Genomic DNA, 20,477 nt, shown 5'->3' with positions numbered 1-20,477 from the left:
GACTCAGCTGTCTGTAAACACACAGAGGAAGTCTGCAAAGGCACAGACCAAACTGATTCTAACGATCACATCTGCCCTAGGGTGGAAAGGGATGGCACCCAGGCGAATCTTTACTCTTCATTCCATATGCTTCTATTTTGTTTGACTTCTTTTCCCTGGCAATAATGAATTCATGTGTTATTTGTATGATTAAAAATACATTTTAAAGAGATTTTTGAAAAAGATAAAGGACAAGGCCAAGAGATCAACCTGGTTTTTCTCTATAGCTCAGCCACTAAAACCCTCCATCTACTTGGCCTTGGTCCCCACCTCCAGCCCCATCCCCCTTTTTCCAACAATTCAGTTTCTCCTGCCTTTTTTTTTCTCCTGCCTTTGATGGCACCTGACAACTGGCAAACATCTCCCATGCCAATTTCAGAAAGCCTTTTCTCATAAAGGCAGCCCTAGGGAAAAAAGCTGTTATCTGGCAAGTTCCATGGATACTTCATAATCACTGCAACTTGTATTCCTGACCCACACTCAACACTCATGACCTGACAGCAAGCTGTGGACTATTTCAGTGGAGCTCGCCAAGCTCCCCAGAGGCCCAGGGCAGGCCCAATGCCGTCACATGCCAGTCATCACTTTCAAAGGAAAAGTAAGGGGATTTCAGCAAGACAGAAGAGCCAGAACAACCTTTTGGATTTATTCAAGGTACTAAGTTGCATCCCGCAGATTTCTGTTTGCATGGACACAGGTAGGAGGGGCTGAGCATCCGCCATCAGTAACCTGTGTGTGTGACAGCAGAACAGACCCCCTGGCCTGGTCCTATCCAGGCTACAGGGCCCTCCTCCATCTCTCTTTCTGCTGTACACAAACCAAGATAAATAGCTGGACTGGACATTAGTTGTCCAGAAATGTCCATGCAGGAAATACCAGATCCATCAGTCACTGCAAGAGCCCTAACTCCCTTCTTCTTTCCCAGCAGCTAACCTTGGAGGCAAGCATCTCCCTGGGGATTATTCACTGGCATCACTGGTCTTTCAGGCGAGCCTTGCTTCCCATCCCGTCCATTATGCACAGGAAATGCCAGGCTGTGCCAATGACAATTGAAATGGTAGACGGTACAAGTGATTCTCATAAGACCTTGACTCGACAATTAGGACAGAGCTGACATGAGGGAACGCAGCACAGTGGATGAGGGGACTTCAGGTAAGTTTGCTAAACCACCTGCAACAGAATCCCTGGAGAGCTTGTTAAAAGCACAAATTCCAATCATCGCGTCTGGGAGCAGGATCAGGGAATCTGCTTTTTTTTTTTTTTTTTTTTTTTTAAACAATCAAAGCCACGTGATTGTGACAGTCGTAACATAAGCACAGGATTTAAAACATATTAACAGAGAATCTGCTTTTTTTTTTTTTTTTTTGCGGTACGTGGGCCTCTCACTGTTGTGGCCTCTCCCGTTGCGGAGCACAGGCTCCGGACGTGCAGGCCCAGCGGCCATGGCTCACGGGCCCAGCCTCACGGGCCTAGCTGCTCCGCGGCATGCGGGATCCTCCCACACCGGGGCACGAACCCGTGTCCCCTGCATCGGCAGGTGGACTCTCAACCACTGCGCCACCAGGGAAGCCCAAGAATCTGCATTTTTTAACAAGCTACCCCCAGTGATTCTGATGCTGAGAACCACTGTTCTATGGCACCAAGGGAGAGGCTCTCCCTGGACCAGAGGAAGGTTGGAGCTCCTTGCTGGTACTTCTCATTCTGGGACCCGCTCAGCCTCCTCTCCTGCTATTCCCAGCTGCACAGTTTCTGTTCCAGATGCGCCCAGCAGCTGGACCAAACTATTCCTCATCTCTCTGCCTTTGCTCCTGCTGCTGCGAAGCCTGGAAAGTCTCCCCTCCCCTTTTCCTGTCCCCCCACCCCCCAGCCCTCGCACGCTGCAGCCACTCCAGGGGCCACGCAGCCCAGGCGATTACAGAAAGAGGGCGGCCTCAGGAACTGAGCCTTCTTCTGAACTTGGTTCTTGCCTCCTCCAATGACCTTGGGCAATCGACAACCTCTGTGAGCCTTGGTTCCCATTTATAAAATACGGATAACACTGTCTCACAGGCTTGCTGTGAGAATTCAATGCAACAAACGTTAGCCAAATTCAGCTTCCCCTGCTGCTCTTACTGCCCTACCTTCTCTATGGGACCTCATTCTCGTTCCAAAACCTTATTTGGCAGAACCCAGGGCCCAGGTCGAATGTCTGAGGCTACAAAATGAATCCCTGTCCCTGTGCTGCCCTTGACTCTTACCTGCCCAACGTTGAAGGTCAGTGTGATGGCATAAAAGAAATTGGAGTTGGCACTTCCTGCATAAATCCAGAGGTGCCACAGGACAGGGAAGAGGAGGGAGCAGGCGATGATGATGCAGGCGAGGACAAATATGTTTCGCAGGACTGCAAAGACAGACGACGGTCAGTTAGCCCAGGGCTGACTCTCACTGGGGCCCTTTCCTTGCAGTGACGGCCCTGCAGGACACAGTGGCCCACGAAAAGCTTGGTGTAGCTCAAAGGCAGAACCCCCCGCCATCCCCTCCCCAACACACACAAACTCAGAGGCGCCAGGGTGCCAAGACGCAGACCTCAGACCCTTGGCAATGGTTCCTCACACCCAAAGCTGGCGAGAGGTCCTAGATTTGGACTCTACCTCCCACTGTGGGCTCGGCTGGCTACAGTCGGCAACGCTGTGAATGCCTCTGGGCACCGCAAGGAGGTACTTCAGCAAGACACTGCCCTCTAACCCCCAATCCCGGGGTGTCCAAGAGTAGCTCCTCTCCTGTCCCCAAGCAGGGTGCTATCTGACTAGTGAATCATGGATGGAAATGGCAGCATGAACCTCTCAGTATCTCTCTGGTGCCACAGCCCTGGGTCTTAGGAATACAGTTTCCATTCTCCTCAATTCATGTCTTAAGTCTCCTGCCTTGCTCTTCAAATGTCCCTCACTCTTCCTTAGATGATTTAAAAGTCTTTTTTTGACACCCTCCCTCTCTAACCTCACCCCCTACCCCTGGAAGGAATGTGGAATCCCACCAGGGAGAAAGCTCCAGGGAGGACCTGCTACACAGGGTGGTCCGCGGGCAGGCAGGCCGAGTTCCGCTGGGGGGAAGGCAGCCTGATGGTGGGGCACGGCCTCGGCCTCAGAGAGACTGTGGTGAAAATTCCTGCTCTGCCACCAAGTTCCTCAGAGTCTCAGCTTCCCCATTTCTAAAACAGGGCTACACTGCCTACTTCATGGGGGTGTTCCATGAGTTAAACAAGTTGTGTGGAAAAGCTGGCACAGATGTATTACTGTGTGTTTTCCATTGCTATGGTAACAAATTACCACAAACTTAGTGGCTTAAACAATATAATTTATTTTCTTACATTTTGGGAGGTCAGAAGTCCACAGGCTCTGGTCCATTTGCTTGCCTGTGCAGCATGTAGAAGCTGCCTGCACTCTTGGCTCATGACCCCTTCCATCTTCAACCAGCAATGTCGGATTAAGTCCTTCTCACATTGTATCACTATGGCCTCCTCTTTTGCCTCCCTCTTCCTCTTTTTTTTTTTTTTTTGGACTTTAGTTTTGAGAGCAGTTTTAGGTTCACAGCAAAACGGAGCAGAAGGTAAAGATTTCCCATATACCCGCTGCCTCTATGTCTTCCACTCTTAAAGGCCCTTGTGATTACACTGGGCCCACCTGGATAACCCAGGATAATCTCCCCATCTGAAGGCCCTTTTGTCATGTAAGGTGATACAGTCACAGGTTCTGGGGATGATGAGATGGACAGCTTTGTGGGGGGCAAGGAGGGGACATTATTCTGCCTATCACGCTGTACTTTTTTTTTTTCCTTTTAATTCACTAGGGGATATCTGACAATAGGATTATATAATATTATTGTTTCTTTACACTTTATTATATTTTTAAATAAAATAATAAATATTATTTAAAATTAATTAATTAAAATAATATCTTTTTTAAAAAATTACCACTTAAAAAAAAAACCTTAGGTTTGGTTCCCGGCAGGCACTTAGTGAATAGAAGTTCCCTTCCCCTCTCTGACCCTGACCTTCAGGAAATCCCTTCTCCCAAGTCAGAGTTTTGGGATAGTTAAGAGATGGGGAAACCCCCGAACCTTAAGGCCTCTTGTCTCAGTTGCACAATGACTTGGTTGAAATGCTATACTTGGGGTTCATGCATTGGAAAGGGGACTGGATTACAGATAAAGTTCTCAATTCTGGTTGTAAAATGAACTAACCTGGGGAGCCTCACCCAGACTAAGTAAATCAGAGTCTACAGGGGTGGGGCCCAGGCATCTATATTGGTTTTTAAATTTTTAAATTTATTTTTGGTTGCCTTGGGTCTTTGTTGCTGAGCGTGGGCTTTCTCAAATTACGGCGAGCAGGGGGTACTCTTCATTACGGTGCAAGAGCTTCTCATTGCAGCGGCTTCTCTTTCTTTTTTTTTTTTTTTTTTTCTTTTTGCGGTATGCGGGCCTCTCACTGTTGTGGCCTCTCCCGTTGCGGAGCACAGGCTCCGGACGCGCAGGCCCAGCGGCCATGGCTCACGGGCCCAGCCGCTCCGCGGCATGTGGGATCCTCCCAGACCGGGGCACGAACCCGTATCCCCTGCATCGGCAGGCGGACTCTTAACCACTGCGCCACCAGGGAGGCCCCAGCGGCTTCTCTTGTTGCAGGGCACAGGCTCTAGGCTCGTGGGCTTTAGTAGTTGTGGCACGCGGGCTCAGTAGTTGTGGAGCATGGGCTTAGCTGCTCCACAGCATGTGGGATCTTCCCGGACCAGGGATCGAACCCGTGATCCCTGCAATGGCAGGCAGATTCTTAACCACTCACCACCAGGGGAGTACCCCATATTGGTTTCTAAAAGCTTCCCTGGTGATTCCAATATGCAGCCAAGGCTGTGAACCACTAGATTACAGCTGCAGACCTTTGCCAAATAAGAGGCCCATACTGGTCTGCAACAGAGACTTCACTGGTCAGTGTCACACTGAGAATAAGGAGAAGATAGTTCAGAGTTCTTATTAAAGCTGAATGTTTTCAACTTAAGCTTCATTCTTTCTTAAGAAATGATAGGTGTCTTGTTGCCTGTTGCTGTTGTTAAAAAGTATTTTCCTTTATGAAATGGGGATGAATGGCTAGTAGTTGACTGTTTTCATGTCTTCAGAAAAATAAAAAGTTGGCAACTCTGTCACCAGAATTTTTTGGAATGTTAGTGGTCCGTGAAATCCTACAATTTGGAAACATGGCTTGGAGGGCTAGCTAGGTCCTCTTTTCTGATCTGAAATTTCCACAATTCTGGGTTTTCAAAGCTGAGAGGTGAAAGCCCTGACTCAAGCCTTTCTGAGACCTGTCAGAAGCCTTGTCCTTGCTCCCAGAAACAGAAGTCTGGGAAAAGGGATGTGTGCACTGAGAATTATTATTATTGTTATTATTATTAAATAGTGTTACAACCTCAAGAAAGAACATATCTATTTATCATTCCTCTACTCCAACATCACTATTTACATTTCTCAGTGGTTCTTTCTGATCCCCTGGAAATTATTTTGCTGAAGAATATACACTATTCCTGATATAAAGCTCCTGTGGCCTGACAGTGCAGGTAGGTCTTTGTTCCATGCCTCTAGCCACTCTGGATTTCAGACCGGGTGACAAGAAGGTGACCAAGTGCAGAGACTGAGAGAGGTTCACATGCAGCTCCTGGGTGCAATCACAAAAAGCTGTGAAGATACATTCCCATGTGCCTGGAGGAACTGTCACCAGCATCCAGTTGGCTTCTGGCCTGTGGTGACCTTTGCAGGACTGGGGAGCTGCTACTCACTCTTGCTGGATGACAGGCCAGAGGATTACAGGTATATGCCAGAGCAGATGGAGCCAGGGACGTGGGGCACAGGACGGCTTGTTCCAGGCACCAGGAGGTGTCGGAGATGTCGGAGATGTCACAGATGACCAGGGCTGATGAGACGCAAGGGTTCACCCTTCATCAGACGTGCTAGGCCAGATGGAATCAGATTCTCCACCAAGTTCACTGGGCGACTTCATCAGATCTGTCGCTCCACCACTGACAAACTGAAACTTCAGGCAAGTCACTTTCCCTCTCTGAGCCTCAGGCATTCAGAAATAAAATTCCACTGAAAGAATCCAGTGTCATTGAGAGGGGCACAGAAGGGATTTAGGGACTTCAAAGGACGTGGTGATGTTTCTTTTCTTAAACTAGGTGCTGGGTACATGGGAATTTATTGTATCATTATTTTTTATAATTAATGAGTATTTTAAAATCAATATTCTTTTATCTTTATACAATAGTTTAATAAAAACAAAACACACACACACACACACTCACAAAATCCATCCCTTTGGTAACTGGCTCTTTGAGCTGGACCACTGCAGGCTGGCACGGGTTCTGCCAGCAGGCTGTTCCCTAACACCGCAATTGTGTGTCTGTATGATTCATCCTGGCCCCAAGCACCACTGAGTCCCGGTATCTGGGACCTGCACTCAGGGAAGGGCCCACATGCCTCTTCTCCCCACTGAGCAGGACAGGAAAATAAAATGGTGAATGTGCGAGCAGGCATGCTGGCACTGGTAACTCATGTTTAAACTGAATTCTTAACCACATTAAAAGTCTGAATATATTCAACCTAGGCATACAGACTTCACAAAATCTCCACTCACAGGTCCACAGGACCAGGCTGAAGACGCTCCCGCATGAATGTAATGACTCACAGTTGTCATGCCCCAACCAGACACTCCAAGCCTGAGTATTCTCTGCTGCAGGAGCTGCACCTCCAGGGGTGGCAGCCAACACTCTCTGCAGGACTTTCAGACAAGCTGAACTTGCCCAGCCAGCCAGCAACAGCATCTACTAGCTCATCCAGGTTTCCAGAAACCCCATCCTTATTTTTTTGTGCCTCATCATCCCAGAGGGCATAAAATAGTTCATTTCAAGTTTTGAAAAATATGTTTATTTCAATGACTCTGAATGACTGGCTACTGAGCCTGAAGCTCTGATCATGAAACTATGCAGCAGACCCCTCTGTGGAATTATTACTACTACTAATAAATGCGGTGCTATTTACATTTATTTTTTCTCAAACTTAAAACACTCATGAAAGATATTGCCCCCATCTGATAGATGAAATAATGGGAGGCTCAGAAAGGTTACATAACTTGCTAGTAATGGGAAAGCCAGGATTCAGACTCAAGGTGCTGGCTCCAGACTGTGTTCAGCAATATGGGATGAAAGGTCTTATCGGGGGGAGATGCCCTGTGTGGGAGAGACAGCTAAAAAGGGATCCGTTTTGGGGGAAAGAGAATCAACATCCCCAAGACCCACCCTGTCACAAACTGGGGTATGTTCACATGTCTTCTGCTATTGTGACTTGCCAAGCTGACTCTGAGCCCACTGGACTGGGTGATTCTTGTCTGTGCAATGAGAATGCCACAGACAGAAGATGCTACTTCCTGCTTCCAGTCTGGTCATCTGGTCACTGCCCCACCAGGTGTCACCTGGAGGAGCAGCCCCGCTTGTCCTGCCCACTCACCTGTTTACCTGTGCTCAGAGGCTAACTCCTACAGACAGGTTTCTTTCTAGCAGCTGGTCAGTTTCACTTCCTGGTTGACACTCAGCAGCCCCAAAACAACAACAAAGACTTACTTCCTCTGAAGCCTGCCCGCCCCGAGTTCATTCCTGATACTTTGCTGTGCAAGGCAAGTTCAACAGCTCCCTTCCTGTTTTAGAGAATCAAGTGGTGTTGGGTCACTGGCACTGCCTCTTTATTAGGGAGGTTTAAAAAACCCATCCACAGTGATTGGGATTGACATATACACACTACTATATATAAAACTGATAACTAATAAGGACCTACTGTATAGCACAGGGAACTCTACTCAATACTTTGTAATGGCCTATATGGGAAAAGAATCTTAAAAAAAAGAGTGGATATATGTATATGTATAAATGATTCACTTTGCTGTACAACTGAAACTAACACAACATTGTAAATCAACTATACTCCAATAAAAATTATATATATAAAAAAAAACCATCCACAAACATTTGTTGAGCTGTTCTGTGTGTCAGGTTTAATCCTGGGTGCTGGGGACACAGAGGCAAGTGAGTCATGAGCCTACCCTCAGGGAGCCCACAAACACTGAAAAGAACCCACACAGAGGGCAAAGAGCCTGACTCAGGGAAACACTAGGAAATACTAGAAAGCACAACCAGATCACTGCTAGGCTGTCTTCTGAGGAAGGGATGGTTAGAGCTTAAAGAGGTCTTCACAGCAGGTCAGAAGTCTAGTGTTGTCCATCTGTCTTCTATGGACCTTTCAGTACAGCACTGGGAAATGGTAAGCCAAGGCCTAGTGCCACACTGTCCAACACGATAGCCACTAGCCATGTGTGGCTTCGTAAATTTAATTTAAATTAAAAAGTCCATTTCTGAGTCACGCTAGTGGTTACTCTATTGGACTGTGCAGACACAGGGCATTTCTATCATCACAGAAAGCCCTACTGGACAGTGCTGGCTGGAGGATCACACATCTGGATTCCAATGCCAGCCCTTCTATACTACTTACCAGTCATGTGACCTTGAACAAGTGGCTCTACCTTTCTGTACCTCAGTTTTCTCATCTGCAAACAGGGATACTTTCCTTAAAGTCTGGTGTGAAGATAAAATGAGCTAAAGCACGTAACACCCTTAGAATCACAGTGACCAGGTACACAGCACTCAATAAATGCTAGTATTATTATCACTAGTCCGTAGCATCTAGGAGGCAGATATTGTGCCTCATGTCACTGTCTCTTGGTGCTGCCAGCACAGCAGATGCCCAGCAAATGCCTATCAATTCCTTTTTCCCTGGCTGTTTTCATCGGGGCTAGGTGACACAAATCTGCCACCAGGGGGTGAGAGGTGGGAGTACTCACATCTGTAGAGATGGTTCCACACAGGGAAGAAGGCCATGTAGAGAGCCACATCCCCCACTGTCGGGTAGGACTTGAAGATGGAGATGATGGCAATCTGGATGAACATGAAGAAGACAGGGTGCTCCCTGGGACAAGACAGGGCAGAGAGAGGGAGATCGGTCAGGGACCAGGCCCAGCCCAGAGACTCCTGACCCCATCCCTGAAACCCAAAAATACTCTCCAGGGGACTTCATGGAGGCATTGGCTCTGCTACCCACAAGACACGGGGCCGGGCCAAGCAGCAGAGCAGAAAACTTCAGGGACCCAGAGATACCCAGAGGTGGTGAGAAGAGCCCAGCAAACAGTAGAGAAAGAGCCCACAGAGACGTTTCGATCAAGCCCCACCCCCGCCAGCTCTGGGCCTTCCGCCAGGAGCCGCCGAGGACGAGAACACAAGAAGTCAGCGCCCTTTATTACTGGGCTTAAATGACTGCTTGTCAGAGTTATCAGGCAGCCACCCACGCCAGAGGCCCCTCTAACACTGGACCCAGGGCAGGAGGCGCCTCCTTGCTGATGCTTTGTTTCTCTGACAACAGGGTCAGTGGGGACTACAGATCTTTAGCTATGATGAGCTCCTTTCCAGAAAGAGAACTGAGAGCTGCATGCAGCTTTTTGCTCTTAAGGGCTGGAATTGGAGTTCTTGTTACCTTAAACTAGTAACACTGCCTACCGTTTCCTGAACCCTCACTTGTGCAGAGTTCTGTGCCAGGCCCTTTTCTTGCATCATTACATGCGATCCTCACTACACCTCAACTACCCCTCTAGATAGGCAATGCTGTCACATTTGCAGCTGAGGAAATCAGGTTCAGAGAAGATAAGAGAGTTTGTAAGTGATGGAGCTGTTTGTCTCTAGAACCCCTAAGCACCACCAATGCTATTCTCCTGAGTGCCCAGCAGGATCACAGCTCTGATCAGGGAGGATGAGAGAGAACTCAATCTCCTGTGCTCCTCCGAGAGCTGACCAAGTGCTGAAGGGAAGCCAACAGGAAGAAGCAAGGTGTGCACGCTGCTCAGCTACACCTAAACGACATGCACGTGGCCTACTTCCGCACAGGACCTGGATATCCAGCTCACGAAGGTTTTCTTCAGGTTATTGGCATGGCATTCTCCTTTTGCAGGTCAAAGGTCAGGGTGACTCAATGGGTGTAAATCGGAGATGTGGAGACAAACGTGTACGCACCCAAACGCTATATAGCAAATGACTGAGAAACTCAGCTTGGCAAAGTCACACAGTCCTGTAGCCTCTAGGAAGGGTCCAGCTACCCCAGTGAGCATCTTCCTAAAGCTAATCCAAGTCACTGGCTTTGGGCTTCTTAGGTAGCTGGTAACAGCTGCACCATTCCTATGAAAAGGCTAGTGACAATGTAGTGCCAAAAAACATGGAGACCAGAACCCCCTGCAACAGTGCCTGGGGAGAGGCACCCTGGAGGGCCTGTTCTCACAAAGCTGGCACTGCAGGGGCCAGAGTGGAACTTCATATCCAGGCACAGGAGGGCAGCTGCAGAGGAGGTCAGGTATCTTCATATCTTCTGTCCCCACAACTCTGAGGTCCTGGCTGGGGTTGGGTGGAGGGGAGAGTGTCACAACATGGTGGTGCTACTGTCTACCCAGGAGCTGTCTGTGGCCTTTCACGTGCCAACAACAGAAGCTGCTGGAGAGCTGGCTACACAGAGTGATGAAAGGTGCTCCGGGCTCCCTGCTTCTCTCAGCCCAGTGGCTGGGCCTGACCAGAACAAGGGCAGGAAATATGGACCACAGACAGCTGGAGAGCTTGGCTGAGTAAGGCTGCCAGAATTCTGGAGCCTGCCGGGCCAAGGAAGAATGGTTTTCTGTCAGATACCAGGCCAAGGCTATGTCATGGGAAGGAAACATCGACTCTGAGCTTTTATAGAATAGGAACCATGTGCATTGGTTCACTGGCCATGGAGAATGGCAGGAAGGTTGGAGCAGAGAACTCAAGCTCTTAAAATGTAAATCAAACTCTTCCAGCCTCCCTGGACCACACAGGCATATCTATGCCTATTGGTACCTGTTTTCCCTTCTCTGAAGCTAGGATAATAGAACCATTTCTGGGACCTACTGTAAGTGATTTCTCTCAGGAGCCTGGCATGGTGCAGGGGACTGAGCATAGATTCTGGAGCCATGCAAACCTGGGTCTGAATCCCAGATCCATGCTTACTGGCTGCGTGACTCTGGGAAAATTGTTCCACCTCTCTGGATGGCAATTTCCTCAACTATAAAATGGAAGTGATGATAACATAATGCCTACCTCCAAGAGTTGCTGGAAGGGTTAGGCATGAATATTGTCAAAAAGCCTAGAAAGGTGGGATGGACAACACATGTTAGCCCTCTTACACTGCAGAAGACAGCTTTATAGGCAGCCCTTTTGAGGGAAACTGATCAGATGATTAAACAGAGCTGCAGGTAGCCAGCCTCCCAACTGATACATCCTGAGTCCCTTTGAGCAAACTGTCACTGGGATGCTGATGAACACCCAAAAAGATCCACTTTTTCCAAGGATACCTTCCGCACCCCAACACTGCTCTTGTTTAAAACAGTGACTGGGCTCAGTAGCAATGTGGGTTCAAGTACCCCAAAGTGAGGCCAGGGGAAATATAGGGCTCCAAAGCACTGGCTCTGCACCCTATACTCATGTGTGACTCTACTGCTGTGTACAGCCACTGAAGCAACTGAGGGCAGGGTTCCCTGGGCAAAAATGGCACAAACCCGATAGCAGATGTTCCCAGTTTGAAGGGCACCTGTAAACCTACAAATGACTCTGTGGACAAAAAACCAGCAGGTCCAACCACTTACTTTAGCTTTATGGCTAAGGGGATGGTGTAGAAGAAGACGTTGATCTGAAACACACATACAAAGAAGAGGCTGAAGTGCTCAAACATCTCTGCAAAGAAGTACCAGAAGAGGCCAATGTTTGGAGTAAGATCTGGAACGGAAAGTCTGGAATAAAGATAAAAAAGGGAGAGAAAAAACACAGAGAAGTTATGAATGATCTGCTTTGACCTGGTTTTCTCCTGAAGGCTTTGGTCACTGCTGGGCAGTCAAGGATGACTGTCTCCACAGAGATCAGGATGTGAGGGGCTCTCCAGGCAACCAGGATATACGTAATTAACAAAAACAAGGGGCAGAGACACAGAGAATAATAACCCATAAAAAATATTGCCTGAACCAAACTCTGGCATGCATCAAAGAGCTGAGACAAGGCAAGGATTCGTGCTAGAAATCAAAAGACCAGCCCCTCTTTTACTGTCCAAGATATATGTGCTCAAAACCAGGAGAGACCCAGCACTGTAGCAAAAGAGGAATGGGTTTGAAGTAAACAATACCTATTTTGAGCATTCTAAAGACTTGTCTGGAAGACAAGGTCAAAGATCCTGTCCCTGCCCATTCTTGTTCCACATGCCCACAGCAGGAGCCAGAAGACTGAGTGCCTGACACTGCAGTGAGACGTCTAGGGGCCCGAGGAGCCACTGCCAGGCTCTGGCTAGGATCCCAGACCTTGTTTGAGAAATAAGGGTTTAACTGGAAAACTTTGTGTCTGGTTATATCAGATAAAGATTGGCTGCAATTCTGGCCGTTCTACAATTTTTACATTACATTGAAATATATATACGGGGTTGAAACTGATGTCAATACACAATTTTAAAAGTACAACAAGTGAAGTATGGAAAGGGAGAGAGAGGCAATAGTTCATGGTCGGATTTCTCTGACGAAGGCCTCCACCCAGGGCAAGTCTTTGCTTCCTGCTGTAACTACATTTCCTTTTCTGTGAAATGAGGTAAAGAACACAATCTGTGGACCAGCAGAAGACTAGGAAAAGTTATTCATTGGCATTACAAACTCTTATCTGACGCAGAGCATGAAAAGCTGAAGGTTACTAAGTCATTGTTAGGCTCAGCCAGGATTTAACACAAATAAGCAGCCCAGAATCCCAAAGGGGAGCCTGCCACAGATCCCTTTCCCACCCTGGCAGATATAAGTGTCTATCACCCACTGAGCTGTGAGTTCCTTCAGGCTTGGGCAGTTATCTTCCTCAGCATACCACAGACAGAATATGTGGAAATGCCTGCAGAATTCATGCTGCAAACCCACTTTGATTTTCTCTAAAAGTCTGACATATTGAAGGTGGTTTTATTTTAAAACTGCTGGAGACCCTCTTGCAATAGAGGAATACATCCATTACTGTTTGGGATTGAATCAAAACCTCCCAGTCAGAGGCTTTGGATGTTCCCAGAGAGTGTTCTTTAATTGCACTAGATCAAGCCAGTGGTCCTCAAAGAGTGTTCGCTGGACTGGCAGCAACAGCATCACCTGAAAATTTATTAGAAATGCAAATGCTGGGGTCCCTACTCCAGACTTACTTAATCAGAACCTCTGGAGGTGGAGACCAGCAATCTGGGTGTTGAAGCCCTGCAGGGGATTCTGATGCACACTCAAGTTTGAGGACCACTGCTCTAGATGCTGCCTGTGCTTGCTGTCCCTCTGATTCCAGATGGAGCTGTGAAAACTAAATTAGCTTCCAGAGGTTTTCTAATGAGGTCATTACTTACATGAAGCCATAGACTGCAGGGATGAAATCCCAGGAACTGAGAAGGAAGAAGGAGAGGCAAACAATTACCACCAGGCTTCCCAAGTACATCGTAGCATACTCCCAAGAGAAGATCCAGAAGGCTTTGCTCTTCACTTTCACGGGTATGTACTGCCGCTGGGAGAGAAGGCAGAGTGGTACATTTAAGGATCTCAAGGACAAACAGCAGTTATCAGACTAAACTTCAAGATCCCTCCTGGAAAACACAGGACACAGAATAGGTGAAAATCAAAGGACTGAAAATATATGCTAGGTAAACACTAACCAAAAGAAAATTAGTTTGGTTATTGTTACCAAATAAAATAGACTTTAATGTAAAAAGTAATGCAGAGATAAAGATGTTCTATCATGATAAAACATTCATCAGAAAGATATTACAGCTCTAAACTTGCAGGTACCTAATAACATAGTCTCAAGGTACATAAAACAAACTTGGGACAGAGCTACAAAGGAAAAATACACAAATCCATCATCAGTGGATAACTGGTAGATCTAATAGACAAAAATCAGTAATGAAGTAGAAATATGAATAGAACACTTTATGAATTTGTTCACAAAAGATCTTAAAAAACAAATACACTCGGGCTTCCCTGGTGGCGCAGTGGTTAAGAATCTGCCTGCCAATGCAGGGGACATGGGTTTGATCCCTGGTCCGGAAAGATCCCACATGCCATGGAGCAACAAAGCCTGTGCGCCAAAACTACTGAGCCTGCGCTCTAGAGCCCACGAGCGACAACTACTGAGCCCCTGTGCTACAGCTACTGAAGCCCACTCGCCTAGAGCCCTACTCTGCAACAAGAGAAGCCATCACAATGAGAAGGCCACATACTGCAACGAAGAGTAGCCCCCACTCGCTGCAACCAGAGAAAAGCCCGTGCACAGCAACGAAGACCCAATGCAGTCAAAAAACAATAAATAAATAAAATAAAATAACAAAATAAATAAATTTATATAATATAAAAAGACAAATACACTTATAAAACAGTGTACCTGGAGGATTCACATTCATTTAAAACATTTTGGAGGATTTATAAAAACTGACCACATACCTGAATCAGGCCATAAAGCAATATCAACAGACTTTAAGGAATCTGTATCATACAGACCCCATTCTCTGACCATAATGCAATTTCTCAAAATCATTAATAAAAAGATAACCTAAAAATACATTAGGAAAGTGTTAAACAATTTTGCAAATAACTCAGGAGTCAAAGAAGGAATGATAATAGATAGCTTTGATGTTAGAAATTAATGGTTGGGACTTCCCTGGTGGTGCAGTGGTTGGGAGTCTGCCTGCCAATGCAGGGGACACGGGTTTGAGCCCTGGTCTGGGAAGATCCCACATGCTGTGGAGCAACTAAGCCCATGCACCACAACTACTGAGCCTGAGCTCTAGTGCCCATGAGCCACAACGGCTGAGTCCATGTGCTGCAGCTACTGAGGCCCGCATGCCTGGAGCCTGTGCTCCGCGACGGGAGAGGCCACCGCAATGAGAAGCCTGCACACTGCAACAAAGAGTAGCTCCTGCTCACCACAACCGGAGAAAACCCATGCGCAGCAATGAAGACCCAAAGCAGCCAAAAATAAATAAATAAATTTATTTTTTTAAAAAGTTATAAAAAAAGAAATTAATGGTTATAAGAGAATTCCCTGGCAGTCCCTAGTGGTTAGGACTCCGTGCTTCCACTGCTGGGGGCCTGGGTTCAATCCCTGATTGGGGAACTAAGATTCCGCAAACAACGCAGCACAGCCAAAAAAAAAGAAAGAAATTAATGGTTATGAAAATACCTTATATCACTATTCAGGTAACACAGATAAAACAGTACTCTGAGGGAAACATACAACCATATTAACCATATTTGAGTAGAAGGCTGAAAATAAATAAACATCCTTTTTAAGATATTAGAAAAAGAACAGAATACACTTCAAAAAAAAGGAAGGAAATAATAAAAGTAAGAGTAGAATCTGTGGAAACAGAAAACAAAGTTATAACATAGGCACACCTCATTTTATTGCACTTTGCTTTATTGCACTTCACAGATACTGCGTTTTTCACAATCTGGAGGTTTGTGGCAACCCTATGGACACCATTTTTCCAAAAGCATTTGATCACTTCATATCTCTGTGTCACATTTTGGTAATTCTTGCAATATTTCAAACTTTTTCATTATTATTGTTATGGTGACCTGTGATCAGTGATCTTTGATGTTACTATTGTAATTGCCTTGGTAAACCATGAACTGCATCCGTACAAGACAGCGAACTTAATTGATAAATGTGTGTGCTCTGACTGCTCCACTGACCAACTGTTCCCCTGTCTCATTCCCTCTCCTCAGGCCTCCCTATTCCCTGAAACATAACAATATTGAAATAAGGCCAACTAATAACCCTACAATGGCCTCTAAGTGTTCAAAGGAAGTGTTGCACACTTCTCACTTTAAATCAAAAGCTAGAAATAGGCTAGCCTGAACCAAGATGGTGGAGTAGAAGGACGTGCTCTCACTCCCTCTTGCGAGAACACCAGAATCACAACTAGCTGTTGGACAGTCATCGACAGGAAGACACTGGAACTCACCAAAAAAGATACCCCACATCCAAAGACAAAGGAAAAGCCGCAATGAGACGGTAGGAGGGGCACAATCACAGCAAAACCAAATCCCATAACTGCTGGGTGGGTGACTCACAGACTGGAGAACACTTATACCACAGAAGCCCACCCACTGGAGTGAAGGTTCTGAGCCCCACGTCAGGCTTCCCAACCTGGGGGTCTGGCAACTGGAGAAGGAATTCCTAGAGAATCAGACTTTGAAGGCTAGTGGGATTTGATTGTAGGACTTTGACAGGACTGGGGGAAACAGAGACTCCACTCTTGGAGGGCACACACAAAGTAGTGTGTGCATCGGGACCCAGGGGAAGGAACAGTGACCCCAGGAGAGACTGAACCAGACCTACCTGCTGGTGTTGGAGGGTCTCCTGCAGAGGCGGGGGGGTGGCTGTGGCTCACCGTAGGGACAAGAACACTGGCAGCAGAAGTTCTGGGGAAGTACTCCTTGGCGTGAGCTCTCCCAGAGTCGGCCATTAGCCCTACCAAAGAGCCCAGGTAGGCTCCAGTGTTGGGTTACCTCAGGCCAAACAACGAACAGGGAGGGAACCCAGCCCCACCCATCAGCAGTCAAACAGATCAAAGTTTCACTGTGCTCTGCCCACCAGAGCAACACCCAGCTCTACCCACCACCAGTCCCTCCCACCAGGAAACTTGCACAAGCCTCTTAGATAGCCTCATCCACCAGAGGGCAGACAGCAGAAGCAAGAAGAACTACAGTCCTGCAGCCTGTGGAACAAAAACCACACTCACAGAAAGATAGACAAGATGAAAAGGCAGAGGGCTATGTACCAGATGAAGGAACAAGATAGCACCCCAGAAAAACAACTAAATGAAGTGGAGATAGGCAACGTTCCAGAAAAAGAATTCAGAATAATGATAGTGAAGATGATCCAAGACCTCAGAAAAAGAATGGAGGCAAAGATCAAGAAGATGCAAGAAATGTTTAACAAAGACCTAGAAGAATTAAAGAACAAAGAAACAGAGATGAACAATACAATAACTGAAATGAAAACTACACTAGAAGGAATCAACAGCAGAATAACTGAGGCAGAAGAACGGATAAGCGACCTAGAAGACAGAATGGTGGAATACACAGCCATGGAACAGAATAAAGAAAACAGAATGAAAAGAAATGAAGACAGCCTAAGAGACCTCTGGGACAACATTAAATGCAACAACATTCGCATTATAGGGGTCCCAGAAGGAGAAGAGAGAGAGAAAGGACCAGAGAAAATATTTCAAGAGATTATAGTCGAAAATTTCCCTAACATGGGAAAGGAAATACCACCCAAGTCCAGGAAGCGCAGTGAGTCCCATACAGGATAAAACCAAGGAGAAATACGCCAAGACACATAGTAATCAAATGGGCAAAAATTAAAGACAAAGAAAAATTATTGAAAGCAGCAAGGGAAAAATGACAAATAACATACAAGGGAACTCCCATAAGGGTAACAGCTGATTTCTCAGCAGAAACTCTACAAGCCAGAAGGGAGTGGCATGATATATTTAAAGTGATGAAAGGGAAGAAACTACAACCAAGATTACTCTACACAGCAAGGATCTCATTCAGATTCGATGGAGAGGTCAAAAGCGTTACAGACAAGCAAAACCTAAGAGAATTCAGCACCACCAAACCAGCTTACAACAAATGCTAAAGGAACTTCTCTAAGTGGGAGACACAAGAGAAGAAAAGGACCTACAAAAACAAACCCAAAACAGTTAAGAAAATGGTCATAGGGACATACATATCAATAATTACCTTAAACGTGAATGGATTAAATGCTCCAGCCAAAAGACACAGGCTTGCTGAATGGATACAAAAACAAGAACCATATATATGCTGTCTATAAGAGACCCACTTCAGACCTAGGGACACGTACAGACTGAAAGTGAGGGGATGGAAAAAGATATTCCATGCAAATGGAAATCAAAAGAAATCTGGAGCAGCAATACTCATATCAGATAAAATAGACTTTAAAATAAAGAATATTACAAGAGACAAGGAAGGACATTACATAATGATCAAGGGATCAATCCAAGAAGAAGATATAACAATTATAAATATATATGCACCCAATATAGCAGCACATCAATATATAAGGCAACTGCTAACAGCTGTAAAAGAGGAAATTGACAGTAACACAATAATAGTGGGAGACTTTAACACCTCACTTACACCAAAGGACAGATCATCCAAAATGAAAATAAATAAGGAAACAGAAGCTTTAAATAACACAATAGACCAGATAGATTTAATTGATATTTATAGGACATTCCATCCAAAAACAGCAGATTACACTTTCTTCTCAAGTGCACACAGAACATTCTCCAGGATAGATCACATCTTGGGTCACAAATCAAGCCTCAGTAAATTTAAGGAAATTGAAATCATATCAAGCATCCTTTCTAACCACAACGTTATGAGATTAGAAATCAATTACAGGGAAAAGAACGTAAAAAACACAAACACATGGAGGTTAAACAATATGTTACTAAATAACCAGGAGATCACTGTAGAAATCAAAGAGGAAATCAAAAAATACCTAGAGACAAATGACAATGAAAACACAACAATCCAAAACCTATGGGACACAGCAAAAGCAGTTCTAAGAGGGAAGTTTATAGCAATACAAGCCTACCTCAAGAAACAAGAAAAATCTCCAATAAACAACTTAACCTTACACCTAAACGAACTAGAGAAAGAAGAACAAACAAAACCCAAAGTTAGCAGAAGGAAAAATCATAAAGATCAGAGCAGAAATAAATGACATAGAAACAAAGAAAACAATAGCAAAGATCAATAAAACTGAAAGCTGGTTCTTTGAGAAGATAAATGAAATTGATAAACCATTAGCCAGACTCATCAAGAAAAAGAGGGAGAGGACTCAAATCAATAAAATTAGAAATGAAAAAGGAGAAGTTACAACAGACACCGCAGAAATACAAAGCATCCTAAGAGACTATTACAAGCAATTCTATGCCAATAAAATGGACAACATGGAAGAAATGGACAAATTCTTATAACCATCCAAGACTGAAACAGGAAGAAATAGAAAATATGAATAGACCAATCACAAGTAATAAAATTGAAACTGTGATTAAAAATCTTCCAACAAACAAAAGTCCAGGACCAGATGGCTTCACAGGTGAATTCTATCAAACATTTAGAGAAGAGCTAACACCCATCTTTCTCAAACTCTTCCAAAAAACTGCAGACGAAGGAACACTCCCAAACTCATATAATGAGGCCACCATCACCCTGATTGCAAAACCAGACAAAGATACTACAAAAAAAGAAAATTACAGACCAATATCACTGATGAATATAGATGCAAAAATTCTCAACAAAATACTAGCAAACAGAATCCAACAGGACATTAAAAGGATCATACATCATGATCAAGTGGGATTTATCCCATGGATGCAAGAATTCTTCAATATACACAAATCAATCAATGTGATACACCATATTAACAAACCGAAGAATAAAAACCATATCATCTCAATAGATGCAGAAAAAGCTTCTGACAAAATTCAACGTCCATTTATGATAAACACTCTCCAGAAAGTGGGCATAGAGGGAATCTACCTCAACATAATAAAGGCTATATACGACAAACCCATAGCAAGCACCATTCTCAATGGTGAAACACTGAAAGCATTTCCTCTAAGATCAAGAACAAGACAAGGATGTCCACTCTCACCACTATTATTCAACATAGTTTTGGAAGTCCTAGCCACGGCAATCAGAGAAGAAAAAGAAATACAAATTGGAAACGAAGAAGTAAAACTGTCACTGTTTGCAGATGACATGATACTATACATAGAGAATCCTAAGGATGCCACCAGAAAACTACTAGAGCTCATCAATGAATCTGGTAAAGTTGCAGGATACAAAATTAATGCACAGAAATCTCTTGCATTCCTATACACTAACAACGAAAAATGTGAAAGAGAAATTAAGGAAACACTCCATTTACCATTGCAACAAAAAGAATAAAATACCTAGGAATAAACCTACCTAAGGATACAAAAGACCTGTATGCAGAAAACTATAAGACACTGATGAAAGAAATTAAAGATGAAACAAACAGATGGGAGAGATATACCATGTTCTTGAATTGGAAGAATCAATATTGTGAAAATGACTATACTACCCAAAGCAATCTACAGATTCAATGCAATCCCTATCAAACTACCAATGGCATTTCTTACAGAAGTAGAACAAAAAATCTTAAAATTTTTATGGAGACACAGAAGACCCGAAAAGCCAAAGCTGTCTT

The 20,477-nt window shown here is 45.1% G+C and overlaps 1 protein-coding gene across 3 annotated transcripts in view; it reads right to left on the bottom strand.

The window, feature by feature from the left end:
- The window catches only part of PIGU (phosphatidylinositol glycan anchor biosynthesis class U), a 132,218-nt gene that overhangs the window by 35,526 nt on the left and 76,215 nt on the right, over window positions 1-20,477 (bottom strand). For 2 of the 3 annotated variants that reach the window (XM_060120008.1, XM_060120007.1), the window contains exons 8-11: window positions 13,552-13,706; window positions 11,798-11,941; window positions 8,945-9,069; window positions 2,277-2,419 (exon numbers count right to left, since the gene is read on the bottom strand). In XM_060120008.1, coding sequence (XP_059975991.1) covers window positions 2,277-2,419; window positions 8,945-9,069; window positions 11,798-11,941; window positions 13,552-13,706 — 567 coding nt within the window. Of the gene's footprint in view, window positions 1-772; window positions 1,074-2,276; window positions 2,420-8,944; window positions 9,070-11,797; window positions 11,942-13,551; window positions 13,707-20,477 lie in introns of those variants that run through there. The other variant, XM_060120009.1, reaches the window with a different exon arrangement.

This window comes from Mesoplodon densirostris, chromosome 16, assembly GCF_025265405.1.
Source record: "Mesoplodon densirostris isolate mMesDen1 chromosome 16, mMesDen1 primary haplotype, whole genome shotgun sequence".
Lineage (NCBI taxonomy): Eukaryota > Metazoa > Chordata > Mammalia > Artiodactyla > Ziphiidae > Mesoplodon > Mesoplodon densirostris.
The sequence above is the reverse complement of the archived record's forward strand: the minus strand, read 5'-3'. Positions and strand labels throughout refer to the sequence as shown.